Here is a 15,088-nt window from a genome sequence, read left to right on the forward strand (position 1 = left end):
TAATAGCCACAGATGAAGTTCCTGTACTTCAGTGCAGGTACAGTACTTTCAGTTTGTGTTTCATCAAATGTCCTATCAGGGAACAAAAAACTCCAGCTTATGTCCTCTCACATCAGATTTGACAAATGTGTGTTCCAAGAGTCTAGAAAAAATTAAGATGATTTTTTAATAACAGTTTTATTTGTATGCAGATTTTTGCATCTGTATCCCTTAGGTCCTTGCTGCAGGTAACTTACATTTTCAGAAGCTTACTCTGAAGTGCTCCTTTTTCCATTTCTGTACAAGATTCACTCCAAGTTTGCATATAAGTATAAATAAAATATATAAATATGTAAATATGTAAATATATACATATATAGATATAAAATCAAGCAGGGTGTCCCCCATCCTTATCCCCAAATCCACCTACAAGCAGACAGACAAGAGCCATGAGCTACAGCCCACATGCTGTAGAGAGCTCAGAGCAAGTTACACCTCTAGACTCTTGGACAGCAATGCTGTTTCACAGCCAAATGACTCAGCAGTTGTTTTTCCTGCACAGCCCCCTGCTTCTCACAGAAGTTAATTCAGCATGGGAATTGCACTTGAGCTGCTTGAGTAAGAAGGGGTGGCAAAAGGCCCTAGGTGTGCCTGGATCCTTTTCCATAACAAAGCTATTTATTTCCTGTGGTGCATTAGGGTGCTATACTAGCTATCGTGATTGAACCTAGCTCAGATCTACTTCATCATGCTGCAATCCTGCCAAGCTTGCAGTCAAAACTTAGCCAAAGACAGTTCAGACAGTGAATTATCTGTTGCTCTCACATGTTTTGTTACAGAGATGAGATTTATTGCCAGATTTGCAAACAACTCACTGAAAACAGCAACAGGAGCAGCTATGCTCGTGGCTGGATCCTTCTGTCACTTTGCCTTGGCTGCTTTCCTCCTTCAGACACGTTTGTGAAGGTACACTGCTAACTTTTCCTACAGCAGCTCACACGCCTCATACTGAGCTGGTATTTTGATGTTTTGATGCTGACAGCCACATAAAATATTTGGCTTCCAGAGCAGCTAGTGCTGTGGTTTCACCAGAAACTTTCTCATCTCATATGCTTATCTGGGAATTTAAATAAATTCTCGTTCCATTGACATTTAATTTTTTTCATTACATCTCATACAGTCTGGATTCTGTAATTCATCACAGCTCTCATTTTAGATCTATAATCTGCAAGGGATCTGGCAAATTTTAACCTCTCTGATTCTGCCTTTCCAGCCAAAGACATCCAAGAGGTGTCTCCAGTTACAACCTTAGTGATTAAATACATTCAGGAGGCCAGTATAAAATCACACCCCCAAGTTTTATCAGTTATTACCCTATATATCTAAACCCAAAAAAGTCCAAGAGATATTTGGGCTTTTTAACTATTTATTAATTTCCAAGTTTAAATAGATGATAAAGCCACTTCACCACAGGATAAAAACTCAGCCTGTGGCTCCAACTTGACATGAGGCTTCCTCCTGGATCTGAGTGGCAAACGGGATCCATGGATACGCATGAAACTTCAGCCTTGCTTTACTAACACTCAGTTCAAATGATCAATCTAGTCATAAATGCTGCTAAATGGACACTACTTGGAACAAACCAGTCACAATCCATAGGCATATTTTGACACCAGTCTTCATTCAAAGACTTGGAACCTTGAAGGATTCATGAAAGACATGACCATACCCTACCTCTAGAAATATTCTTAACCATTAAAATAACCATGGTTGCATTAAATACAGATACATAAATACAAGTCTGTGTCATCCAAGAGCCATGCAGACTCCAAAAGCTCAGTTTATCCCATTAATCTTTTCAAGTGTCCAATTTTAATAGTGGATTTCAGTTCATATTGCCAGAGAACTTGGTAAAACTAAAAATATATATTATCATTAGACCTAATCTGCCATTAGCCCCCCTCCCAGCTCTTCCATTCGTACAGCAGGTCATAAGACTTCACACTTTTGGGTTGAAAACATGAACTCTTGCTCTAACCTAACCGTAAGACTAGAGTCTCCACCACTCATGTAATTAAACATGGTGGATAGACTGACACAAGTCTTCTCTCCCTTTGGACTGAAAGTTCTGAAGAATGAGTGAAAACTAAGAGTCTCAAGCCTCCTTTTTGAAGACATTAATTCCAACCCTAATCTTTAATATTTTCTGGTGAGCTTAAAGCTAATGGATCACTCTAATCTAGTGTATCAGCTGAAGAAGGTTTTTAATGTTTTCTGTGGATTAATGTTTCCTAACTCCTTCTCCTCTCTGTGCATGTAGTACCTGTTGAACTTCATCCACCATGGGCCCACAGGCTATGCTCCATACTGTGCTGAGCGTCTGAGGCGCACCTACAGCAATGGGGCCCGGACTGAACCTCCCAGCTGGCTGGAACTTCAGGTAGCAACTCCCTTTTGGCTTAATCATATTGATCTGGGACATTTGATACTGTTTTTTGTAAGTATATATAATAGCAGACGTTCCTAAATCAAATCATGGAAATCAATTGCACAAGGGGACTGAAGACCAGCCACCTTGGTCTGGGCAGTTCCTTGGGTACACCTCTTGTGGCTATTCAGTTATCCTAAATGCAGAAGAGCAGCAGCAGATGATTTGCAGGGAGATACCTCCATCCACTCAGGAACCACAGGCCAGGAACAACCTCCTGAGGAAAACTCTTACTATCACTTTCAGAAAGAACTGAGCAAAGATTATGCTTTTAAAATGAAAGGAAGAAGGGACTACAACGGTACTATATTGCTATATATCTCCACTTCCTTTAAATGTCACCCTAGTAATTAAATGTCACCCTAGTAATTAAAAATGACATCCCCTCCCCTTTCAAGTAAAGACCTGAGTTCAATTCCTCCCTAAATTTCAGTGACCCTATTGCTTAACACAAATCTTCCTGGGCACTGTACCTGCTACAGGCCATCTCTCCGCTGATGCATGTAAGGCTGTTCCCAAAAGTCATCGGGACAAATGTGGCTCATGAAGAGTCTATCAGTCAGCACTGTTATGTGATTATCAGCTTATGTGATTATCAGATTATCCTGAGCTGTGTGGAAGAGAAAACAGAAGTCCAGTGCTGCTCCAGGGATGTAATTTATATTTATGACTCACCATACTTTGAAGAAACTGTGTGGGTGTTGGAGAGTCACTTAAAGATTGCTGTACAGGTTGTACAGGGTGTGGAGCTCCTAAATCTAAATGCCTTCTTCATTCTTCAGCAGAAAGTAAGGTTTGTCCATAACTTTTTTCTTTCATTTAACTCTGACTTACAGGCAACAAAGCAGAAGAAACCCATTATGTTTAATGTCACCCTGATGAATGGCCAAAGCATCACTATCCCCGCAGACTCTGCTTCCACTGCCAAAGAGATCTGTCAGTTCATAGCAGATAAAACCAAACTGAAGGATGTCTTTGGATTTTCGCTCTACATTGCTGTGTTTGATAAGGTAAAGTGTAGAAAAATAGAATGAAAGCTCCCTTCTCCTTCTGTGGAGTTGCTGCTGCCCACTCAGCCTCACTGAGGACTCCTGAATTCTGGAACACTCTCAACTCAGTCCTGCACTGAAACCAAATTGGTTCTGAATCCCAGCTGGATTCAGGTCTCAAGACCTGATAATCCTGCCTTTCTGTTGGCTCATAACTCAGCAATTCTTGCTGCAGCCCTGTAAGGTTTTCTTTGCCACATAGTTGACTGCTAAAAATACATCCACTTACCACATACAGCTCCCATATTCATCTGCTTACCTTTTTGGAGTTTTTCTTGCTGTCAGGAGGCCAGGAGCTTTGTGTTTATTGTCCTTCAGGCAGAGCCAGAGCAGGCATGGCAGTAAATGCAGTGTCCCTTTGCGGCAGGTCTGGTCGCTGGGCGGGGGCCGAGACCACATCCTGGATGCCATCTCTCAGTGTGAGCAGCTGGTGAAGGAGCGGGGCACACACGAACGCCACGCACCCTGGCGCCTCTACTTCCGGAAGGAAATCTTCACCCCCTGGCACAACTCCCGGGAGGATCCTGTCAGCACTGATCTCATTTACCACCAAGTCATCCGTGGCATTCGATTTGGGGAGTACCGCTGTGAGAAGGTGGGTCTCCTGATTCATCCTCCTAAAGAGACAAAACTGTATCAATGCTTCTCACATGAAAAAGCAGGACTATGAACTGAGTTTGTAGTGAGTGTGAGCAACCCTTCCCTTCTTAATGAACAATTCCTGTCCAGGTGATTGTGCCAGCTGTCACACTGGCAGTTCTAATTAATACTTTCTCCTTCCCCGCAACTTTCAGTTCACATGGGAACTTGGAGGCATGTCCAAAGGAGTAAATTGGGTCTTACTTTAAAATATCTTTGCTAATAATCTCTCTAATGTTAAGATTGTGTGAAGTTCATCCCTCCTTATGCTGGGTGACTGTTAAGGGTTATACAGACAAAAATTGAGCAAACCCCATTTCTAAATGATTCAAAGGTTGAAAGAGGCTATCTAGCCTTTGTGACATCCTTCTAGGCCTCTTTTTATGGATTAATTGTTTCAGGAGGAAGATTTGGTGGAGATAGGTGCGAAATATTGTTATATCCAATTTGGAGATACCATCCACAATGAACTTGTGCAGAAGGTGCTCCATGACTGTATCCCAGTAAAACAGCTGAAGTCCAAGCCCCTGGAAAAGTGGGTGAGCCTTATAACCTATGCACATGCTAAGGTAAGAGCTTTGTCAGGCACTGTTGGGTAACCACTCTTGAGCACCAGCTTCTGCTTCTTTCACCATTTTCATTTATGTATAGTCTATAGGGGAAGAAGGAAAACCAGCTTAGTTTGTAGATCCCAAATAGCTCATTAGGTCTAGGGCAGCAGAAAACCTTTCCATTCACACTTCTGTATGAAGAGCAAGGGGGAAGAATGAAAAAGTACATTTAAATCTCTGAATAAAGTAGCTTTTGAGGTTCTATTTTCCATCTGACAACCAAGTCAGGAAGGGCTTGGGATGGAATACTGGTTTTGATCTAGAAATGGATCACCAGAGTTATTTCTATGGCATCCAAGGTATGTTAGACTCTGAACAGGTCAGTGGGGATTTGAGGGAAATTTGGAATCCAGATGCCTGTGGGCACTCTTAGCTGCATGTGGTTCCCTGGAGACCATTCCTGATTTACTTTCTCCAAGTTCCCTTGATACCAGTAACAGCAGAGGATTGTTGGGATCTCTGGGATTGGGCTTGTTCTTTATTGTCTGCAGATCATGCAAACCAGATTTTACTGAGAAAACCTTCGGTGTGTTATTTTCCTGCAGGCCCCATATACACAAGACCATCTCTCCTCTCAGACTGTGAAGGAGCAACTTGTAGATTTTGCTCGCTTTCAGTGGCCTTTGCTTTTTTCCAGATTCTCTGAAGTCACTAAGTTTTCAGGTAATACCTGTAGCCTAGGAGTAGAGGACAGATATAAGATCAATAGGAGAAGACTCATATAGCATTGATAAGGATTTTTTTTCTGTATTTTCAGGACCCAGCTTGCCAAAGAACCACTTCATCATTGCTATAAATTGGAAAGGCATCTGCTTCTTGGATGAGTCAGAAAAGCGGTTCCTTGAGCTGACCTTCCCAGAGATAACTGGAATCCACACCAACAGGTGAGGGCCACAGAAAGACAAGATCTGAAGATGGCATCTCTTCCATACTCTGAAAGGGTGTACCTTCTCTGCCACCTCCTTTGGTGATTTGATCTGTGCCTGGAAAGGTGGTTTAGCCTAGGTCTGGGAAACAGAAAGGGAAAACTCCTGAGCAGCCTGTAAAGGAAATACTGAAAGGACTGGATCCTTCCAGCTGGTGTTAAGTCATCCTGTTCGGTCAGAAAGGTGTAAGAAGCACAGACGGGCATTGAGACAAGAATGGCCCAAATAACTGACACAGTTAAGCCACTGTCTGCTGTGCATGCTGGCAGTTCACACACTTCCTGGGTGTCATGGACCAAACAGGATCACTGAGAAAAGCAGTTGACCACTGCTTGCTTATGGCACACATCCTTCCATCAGGTCATTTGGATAAAAGGGTCTTACATACATAGAAAAGCTCCCTGAGAGGACTGCCGGAGATTTAATTAGTTGTCAAGTTACTCCAAAAGAAGGGTGTTCTTTTGTCTGTATTTTGCCTATTTGTACAAAACATGGTGAAGTGCAGAGTAAAGCTGAACCACTTCAGTCCTTCACACCTACCAGCTCATGGGAAGGCAAATTAGGAACTACCAAGATTCACTGTAAGGGAGTTATCTGCAAGGAGGTGTGCGTGCCTTGGCTGTGTTCACAGATGGGTCTGTAAGTTCTTCAGATGCTCTGGTAACAAACTGTTCAATAATACATAGGGCAGTGAAGTCATTTGGACAGAGTTGCACTCTCATCACCCTTCGTGCTGAGGAGTTTGTTCTGACATCTGTAAACAGCGTTGTCATTGCTGAACTGGTGGTGATGTTTCTGGAAGGACTGAAGAAAAGATCACGATTTGCTGTGGCAATGCATGAGAAAAAATCCCAGGGTAAGTCTCATAACTTTTCTACAGGGTGGGGAAGAAATCATGAAAGAATCCACAGTACTTGTTTGAAGGTGCTCAAAGAGGTGAGGGACAACTTCATCAAGAGTCCCTTTGCTCCCAGGGGGATGCATCAGCACAGCAATGCCAAGCATAAGGCATTGGGATTCAGTACCTTTGCACACAAATAACCTTTCCTTCCTCCTTTTCCTCTTTATATATAAATATATTTTATTTAGATAGTATAGCGTCCAGGAGCTCAGTTTGATTATATTAGGAAGTTGATCTGGGCTCGCTAGGAATACTTCACAGAAGAGTTTCACAGAGGCAGTAAACTGGAATTTTCTGTGAAATACAGGTGGCTCAAACAGATATACAGATATGTTTTAAATGTAAACATTAATTACTTACAGGTACTGAGTCCCTTTCCATGCTTTGCTGCCAGTCTAGACAGAAAGTCAGCATTCATGTGAACCAAACTGAGTTCTGCCATTGCCCTCAGTGAATCAAAGTCAGGGTGTCAGAGGAAACAAGTGATTTCTCTGAAGTATTATTGGAAAATTAGCCATATTTATACAAATCACTTTCTACTGCAAACTGAATTCAGGCCTTCAAAATACAATTCCCTTGTCTTTCACATTGCAATCCCTCTGCATTTTCTCAGGCTGTCAAGCCTGAACAGTATCCCCTTATTCTGTTTTCCAGAAGATCCTGGCATCCTGTCCTTCAAGAAGGGAGACTTGCTAATCTTCACCGAAGACAAAAGGCTGGATGCAGATTCTGGCTGGATCTATGCCCAGAATGAAAGGACAGGCAAAACAGGGAATGTATTTTTGGAAGACATCTACATCATTCCTTCCCTCACAAAACCCTCTAGTCAAGTGCTGGTAAGGAAAGCTAAGCACTCCCTGTGAAAAGACTGGAAGAAGATAAAAATGTTAATATGGTTATATTTATAACTGGAATTTATAACTGGAAGATAACTGTCCCTCCAAAGTCAGACAAGTCCTATACCTCCCACTGAAACAAAGCATTTAATTCTGTCCTGTCTGAAAACAAAATTTAACCTAGCCTAGGCACTAAGGAGAAGACTGTAGCTGCCTAAAAGCAATGACTAAAAAAATCCCCAAAATCCAGTCTATTCACCATGGGAGATTTCAGTGCCTGGAACTGGTAGCAATTAATGGGTATGGGTGTGCAGTTGAATTTTCCTGCTTTCACTCTGGGCTTGAGTGGCGATCACGTTATGCCTCAAGAGAACCTCTGAGTGCAGCAGGTTACTTAAAGAGAATATGGTCTTTGAGGGAGCCAAGGTTTCTCATTAATGCCTCTGCTAATAATTTTGTCTTCAGTTTTGAAGATTCAGTATATTGGATCCTGTGCTAACAGGTAAAAAGCAGAAAAACTGGTGGCAAAACACACTAGAGAGAAGCAGGTGCATTGTAAAGCATGTGTTGTGCTTTGGATAATCATAATCATTTTAATGTCCATTACTATTATGTCTATGTAAATTGCATCTTTGAGTCAACTGTTCTCAGGTCTATCCTGAGTCTCTGGAGATGCTGCTTTTGCGACAGAAGGTCTCAGGCAGCATAGAGGACTACCTGCACATATATGCTGAGTAGCACCTGACAGTGCGTGCAGAGACCTGTCTCCGTGTGATATCTCTATGTGGCTGTGCTATTCCAGAGTTTGCTGATGATGTCTCCAGACCAGAGGAGGACAGCTTCCCAGAACTCCTTCATGGAGGAACCTGATGAAGAGGATATCAAGGTGAAGCCTTACACCCTGGAGGAGTTCTCCTACGAACACTTCAGGTGAAGCTCTCTGTGTAGAGTATGCCCTAGAAAAGTTCTTATTGATCAGTAATCCTTAAAGCTTATTATGTAATGGCATCTCCCATTTCTGATTTGGTTTCTTCTTTTTGTTCCCTGCAACTTTGGACATACAGAGATTCTGGCACATGGCCTATTTGTATCTTAAGTCTGCAGAAATACAAAGGGGAGGGTAGAAGAACTCCAGCTGGACTGACCTCTTCTAGTAGGCCCTATTCTTACTTCCCACCCCTTCTTCAGCACTTACCAACTAGTGAGGATATACATCTCAGGCTTCAGAAAGTAAGGGGAAAATTAGTTTTCTAAAAACTCCTTTTTGCAAGTCTCCTACCTTTTTGATATACAGGAAACTACATTTCCCTGCTCTTGTTGACCGACAGAATCAAAGGAGATTTGAGATCACTGTCTTGTGAAAGAATAGGTCTAGAGATATTACTTTGCAATAATGACCACCTTTGTTCATAGCAACACCGATCCAGTAATTTTGTATTGCTTGCACTTGTCTTCATGCAGGACTCCTGAGAAGGAATCCATCAGCAAAGCTGTTCTTCAGAAATCCCGTGGGCACAGTCAACTGTGGGCACATTCTAAGGAGCCTCTGAAACAGCCATTGCTGAAGAGAGCATGCACAGACCCTGATCTTCGGGATTTGGCCTGTCAGGCCTTCATTGATATCCTTTCTCTTCTTTCTTTGGGATCTGAGAACACTAAGAGGAAGGGAGAGTTAGCTAGGTCCACTAAACTACCTCTATTCAGATATCTCAGACACCTTACAGGGGATAGATACACTGGCATAAAGATGGAGCAGATCAAATCTGTTTTCCTTGTCTACAGATGAAACATTCCTATTTCCTCCCAGTACTCCACAGCTACTGATAATGATAATAATAATAGTAGTAATAATACTAATAATACTAATAGTACTAATACTACTAATAATAATGTGGCTTTAGGAGTGAGATTTATTGCATATGCCCAGAGAAAGCAGCTACTGGCACAGTACCAATCATGGCCAAGCAGCAACTGCTGCATAGGGGAAGGCAGTAGGGGACAGACAGGGAACATGCTCCAGACCTTCCTCCCAGTATTTGCCACACAGACATCAACAAAGTCACTAACATGTTAGAATCCAGATGAAACTTCCCATTTACCTTCCAAAATTGGCCTGCTTTTCTCCTTAACAGCACATTCACCCATCATGAAATTCATGGGAGACTACCCCTCAAAACAGGCACACTCCTCTGTGGAAGTGACTGACCAGATATTTGTGCCAGCCATCCAGGAGGAGATCCTGCGGGATGAGATTTACTGTCAGATTATGAAGCAACTGACTGAGAACAGAAACAGGTATTTACCTCAGTGCAAACACCCTGCTCCTGCAGAGCCAGGCCTCAAGTGCAGGAGGCATTAGGAACTCCTGTTGCATTTGTGATGCAGTGGGGGGAAGGGGAAAGACACACAAATGTTGGGGTAACAGCTTCCCTTCTCCCTTTTGCCAGGCAGTGCTGTGGGGCTCACCTTTGTGGAGCTCTCAGGACTACTCCCTGGCAGGGACAGGCCACAGAGCACCATCAATCATCTCCCCTGAGCTGCTGCTTTGCTCCCATCAGCATTCTGTGCTCATCTCCTTGTGGTGTGAGGCAGGCAAGGTGTCACTGAGGCTCTCCTGCTCCCGAAGCAGTCTACAGAGGAAACACGGCACTGCATAGTCCTTGCATCCCTTCAGTGCCTGCCTTGACAACTCTCCATTTAAATTTCCCAATGGCAGCATTCCCCTCTCACACAAACACAGTACCCACTGGATTTTTAGCACCAATTAATAAATACTTTTGAGTATAAATTAATTAGGTTTCATAACTGCCTTACAGAACAGATTGGTTTCAGAGGCACCTGCCCACATAAAAGTCTCTGAAATAGGCTGGCGTTTTCTTCTCCACTCAGAAAATGATAACTTGATCTACTTTCAGGGAAAATGAATTGCATTCTGTTTCTGAATGCATTGTGTTTATTTATTTATTTATTTATATTCTGTCTTACTGTTCCACAAGTATTACATGTAGTGGAACTTTCATGATGTGTGCCAGTGTTGAATGGTAAATTCCCTTACAAGCAGTGAATCTTACAGGCTATTTCAAGCATAGTCTGTAACCATGGTGCCAGTGCCATGCCTGATGTATTCCACCAATTTTGTAACTGTTGTGAGTGGGATCACTGATGTGGAAAGCACAATGCTTGAAAGGTGGCTATTTCCATATACTTTCACTGGAGCAGCCAGAGAAACAAATCTTTCATCCTTCCCAGGCTGCTGTGTTGTGGACCATGTCCTGCTCTCACAGAGACACAAAAAACACTCATCTATAGAGTATAAATGGAATTAAAATAGTGTGTCTTCATCTGCAAAATTAGAACATTAGAACAGTACATGGGAATAAAGAAGCCACAACTTCTTTATTCAGTGAAGTCTGATGACTTTTCAGAGCCAGACATGCTGACTTTCCCAACCAAAACCACACCAGTGAGCATCTCACAGCAATCCTTGGACACAGCTGAAGTGTGTTCTGCTCCTGGCTTTGGGGCAGAATGACTGACCACCTCGAAGCTGCAGAGCCCTTCTTAATGGTGAGGGCAAGATGCCAGAAGAGTTTCAGCTGGCAGATTTCACAGATGCAGAAGCTGGAAGAACTGGATTTCTGCCTGAAAAATAGTACTATCTTGATCTGGAGCATTTAAGAACTGCATCTACCTCACTACATAATGGTATCAACATGTTCATTTTTCAGAACAGAACAGGAGTACATATAAGGGGAAGCCAGTGTATGTAAAGTGCTCATGCCCTGAGCAAAGCTGGCCAGTGCAGAGGGCACGTGAATATATCCATTGAGAAACCATGATCTGAATACATGTGAAGGCTCTGTTGATTTGCAGCTCTCTGCAGAATGGGACCATGATAGGAGTGTATTCCTCTTCCCTGTAGCTGGTGTGTGGTCAAACAGAGAATTGTATGTGGCTGTAGCAGAACTGCTGGCTTTGTGTTCACAGGTACAGTGAGACCAAGGGCTGGCAGCTCCTCTGGCTCTGCACTGGCCTCTTCCCACCCAGCAAGTCACTGCTCAAACACGCCCAGAAGTTCATAGAGACACGTCAGAAAGAAACACTGGCCCCGGGGTGCCGTCGGAGGATTCAGACAGTAATGAGGTAAATAATCTGGCATGTAACCAGCCCAAAGTATTCAAATATCAACAATCAGGTCCCAAAACCCACATGGGCTAAAATAGTGTGACTGTCACTTTCCTTTTCTCCTTACATCTTGTTTTTTTTAAGTGATTATTTTTCACATTCATTATCGACTCTGAACCATTAAAGAGAGGTCTGTATCAGTTTCACTTTTTTCTTTCACAGAGTTAGCAGCATTTTCAAAAGTTCATCACCACATATAATTACTTGACTCCCAGAGCTGGGTATTTCAAGCATCTTAAAGGGCATGCAGCTTGGAATGATGTCACTGATGATATCCTGACCTTAATTTTCTTTGGTGAGGCAGTGTGTCCTTGTTGAAAGGATCAGTACAATCAATTCCTATTCTTTGAAAAATCCCAAATGAACAGAGCCCTGACTCTTACCTGGCTGCTCGCAGCAAGGCACTTCTCCATCCACTTGGCTGAAGCAACAAGACCCCCAACCCACAGTGCTTCCTCAACTTCCAAATCAGTTGTTGTTCAAAGGGACTTGACACGACCAGAGAGAGGGGAAGGGCTAACAGGATTTCAGGAACTGCAGAGAAAGGTTTCCGTAGAGTCCTCCAAGCACTGGAATAACCCAGCTTGCCCCTCTGAGAACAAAGCTTTGACATCAAGATTGACTCCAGCCTTCTCCCTTTTGATGGTGTTGTGATTTACCACTTGCCTGCCACAGACCTCATCAGTAAAGAATCTGCCCAATGATTTTTCCTTCCAGCTCCTCCATCTTCCCCTTTCTCTCAGGCTGGGCCATGAGTTTGGCCTGTGAGCCCCATGGGTCAGGCTCTAGGGGAACACTAACACAGTGGATATCCCCCTTGCAGTGGATGGGGTTTGGAACTGCTGGGGAAATGTCATCACACATTGAACTCGCTTTTGAAGTGTCTCTGAAATGCGCGGCAAGGAATGCTATTCATCGTTTATTTCTATGGAGAAGACTTAAAAATTCCTGCCTCCCTATATCATGTGCTATTCATGATCTAAGCCCTGTTGAGCCATACAGAGCTTCTTTAGAGAGAGCACATAGGGAGGGGAAAGCAGAATGGGTTGTTTGGAAGGAGAATTTTATCTGCTAAACTGCCCCAGATCTGGAGCCTGGGGATGGGAAGTGAAACAAAGACAAATCTTGTCATCTAAGAGCAGTTATTTTCCTAAGATTAAACTTGCATCTGTTTAGAATAGAATAGAATAGATTAGATTAGTACAGAATAAACTATTTCAGTTGGAAGGGATCTTCAATGATCATCTAGTCCAACTTCTTCCTGTAAGTAACCTGGTCTCTTCGGAAATGGTAGAGCAGGCAGCTCAAAGGATTGACCTACAGTACATACAGGGGAAGCCAACTGAGCCCCTGGGTACACACCTTTTCCTCCACAAACCTCTTTATAGCTTCATCCCCAGAATCCTGGCCAGGGAACCACCCTTATGGGTGTTAAGCAGATCTCACCTTGGCAGTGAACTGCTAGCTCAGACTGCGAGGAGAGGTGAGTAGCCCTATGCCTCTGCAGCCAAACTGCTGCAATTCCTTGAGCTCTCAGGGCCTCCCTCTGATGCCAGTTCAGGAACAGGTGTCTGAGTAGGGCAGGTCCATGCTTTGGACAGAGCCTGCACAGTACAAAGCACATGCGGTTCAGCTTGGTTACAGTAAAGTTTTCCTTCTCCAAATGGAAATGCTCCTTTACTGAATGGAAAAAAATTAGTTTTCAAATCCATAGAATTAAAGCTTGATTTCAGACTAACCTCCTGAGAGAACACCCCAGTGTGAGAGGCCCATAAGGTATGGTGTTCAAAATACATGAACAGCCTGCTCTGTGCCACCGAGGACAGGAACTTACCAGCCCCAGGAGATAATTTGCTAGATTTGTTTTCACTTTAACTATGTCAAGGTTTTGGCATGACTGATACTTCAGGGCCAGTTTCTTTGCTTTAAAAGGCAGCTTTGCTCTGAGGTATAATTTCAAAGAAATGGTTTTGTACAGCTTAAGCCCCTCCTAAGTCAGAGATTGCACTCCAGCTCTTGTATAAAACGCAATACTTTCAGCAGCTCTCCAGACCTTTTTGGTTTGGGCTCTGAGTCCTTTTGTATCCAAATACATATTTTTTGCTGATGCAGGAATTAAGTAAAATGTATTTCTCCTCATAGCCATTACAGTCAGACTTCAGTAAGGAAAAATGCTGCTGAATCAGTAGAAGAGGCAATGGTGCTGGCTAGGAAGGTGCCTTATTCATGCAACCTCCAAGCAGAGCAGAGCAGACTTTTACTTTACATGCTAGTAAAACCCTCAGTTTTTTGCTGTTAATACGCTGAATTTGCACTGGGGTGGAGGTCCATTGGAGCCTGCCCCATCACACAGTACTGGCATTTTGGAGGGTGTCTGCTGTTTGGCTGGAATACTGCTCATTTGTTTAATGATTAAACTGATCACTGTTATGGGGGTGGTGGCATTTTCCAGGAGCGGCTGCAGGAAGTGGGCACCTCATCCTGTGGAGGTTGAGGCCATCTTACAGAACAACACTAAGATCTCACACAAGATTTGCTTCCCCAATGAAACAGAACAGGTGAGCACTTATTTGTTTTCCCAGCCTTGACCGTATTTCCAGCCATGATGTGCTCATCCAGGAGCACGTATGAAGACATTCAATATTCTTATTTTTTCCTCTCCTCTGTGTAACAAGCGTCTTGTTATCTCATAGACATTTGATGTGGGAACAAACACCAAAATCCAGACTCTGTGTCAGAACATTGCTTCCAAATTGCAGCTGCAGTCCTGGGAAGGTTTCAGCCTCTTTGTGAAGATTGCAGACAAGGTAACTCCTTCTTGACTCTGGCAGGGTAGCCAGACTGCCCCTCCTCTCTTTTTTATTTACCAGACCACCTAAACAACCATATGAAACCAAGGACCAGAGCAGGTGATTACTGCTTTTGTCTTACTGAGAGGATACAACCTGAACTTGAACTTTTAGCACCTGAGAGTTATTTTAAGTCTCTTGAAGGGGCTGGATGGAGATGCAGAGTTTCTATCATTCTGCAAGTACCCAGGTGGCACTAAAAGCAGAGAAGATTTAGGCTTTCTGGCAGCTGCTATGATGGTTGCATACTGCTGCATTCAAGCCTTTTTCACTCAGACTTGCCCAGATGTGCTGCACATGTACAGTGTGTGCTAGGATTAGTGAAAGCAGGGGCAACCAGCACCAGTTAATTACTCTCTGGTTTATTGGGAGCCTGCCCTGCCTGAGCTGAAGCTTGGGCTGGCTGTCTCACTGAGAGGTCCCTTCTCTCTGAAACTGTGATCAAGGCAAAAGAGCACTAAGCCCTAACACAGGGAGTTTCTGGTGTGCTGCCTTCCTGAAAAGAGAAACCCAGTATGTAACAACAGTTTACAAAGAGAAGAAGACTGGGAATAAGGTAGGCATCTTCAACTTGACTTCAATAAGCAACCTGGAAAGCAAAAAGCAACAGAAGATGCACTAAAGA

At 43.2% G+C, this 15,088-nt stretch overlaps 2 protein-coding genes across 4 annotated transcripts in view; one reads left to right on the plus strand and one right to left on the minus strand.

The window, feature by feature from the left end:
* The window catches only part of MYO7B (myosin VIIB), a 49,557-nt gene that overhangs the window by 27,051 nt on the left and 7,418 nt on the right, over positions 1–15,088 (plus strand). For all 3 annotated transcript variants that reach the window (XM_088060864.1, XM_088060863.1, XM_088060865.1), the window contains 15 exons: positions 819–945; positions 2,300–2,419; positions 3,304–3,477; positions 3,884–4,111; positions 4,557–4,724; positions 5,312–5,429; positions 5,524–5,650; positions 6,379–6,548; positions 7,248–7,429; positions 8,232–8,359; positions 8,891–9,048; positions 9,571–9,724; positions 11,417–11,572; positions 14,067–14,172; positions 14,308–14,421. In XM_088060864.1, coding sequence (XP_087916990.1) covers positions 819–945; positions 2,300–2,419; positions 3,304–3,477; positions 3,884–4,111; positions 4,557–4,724; positions 5,312–5,429; positions 5,524–5,650; positions 6,379–6,548; positions 7,248–7,429; positions 8,232–8,359; positions 8,891–9,048; positions 9,571–9,724; positions 11,417–11,572; positions 14,067–14,172; positions 14,308–14,421 — 2,230 coding nt within the window. The remainder of the gene's footprint in view (positions 1–818; positions 946–2,299; positions 2,420–3,303; positions 3,478–3,883; positions 4,112–4,556; positions 4,725–5,311; positions 5,430–5,523; positions 5,651–6,378; positions 6,549–7,247; positions 7,430–8,231; positions 8,360–8,890; positions 9,049–9,570; positions 9,725–11,416; positions 11,573–14,066; positions 14,173–14,307; positions 14,422–15,088) is intronic.
* LIMS2 (LIM zinc finger domain containing 2) overlaps positions 4,115–15,088 on the minus strand; it is a 48,727-nt gene continuing 37,753 nt past the window's right edge. The window contains exon 11 of the mRNA XM_014258287.2: positions 4,115–4,133. The gene's annotated coding sequence lies outside the window, so the exon portion shown is untranslated. The remainder of the gene's footprint in view (positions 4,134–15,088) is intronic.

Source organism: Pseudopodoces humilis, chromosome 11, assembly GCF_049639895.1.
Source record: "Pseudopodoces humilis isolate 2021_Gansu_Grassland_sample_001 chromosome 11, ASM4963989v1, whole genome shotgun sequence".
In the NCBI taxonomy this organism is placed as follows: Eukaryota; Metazoa; Chordata; class Aves; order Passeriformes; family Paridae; genus Pseudopodoces; species Pseudopodoces humilis.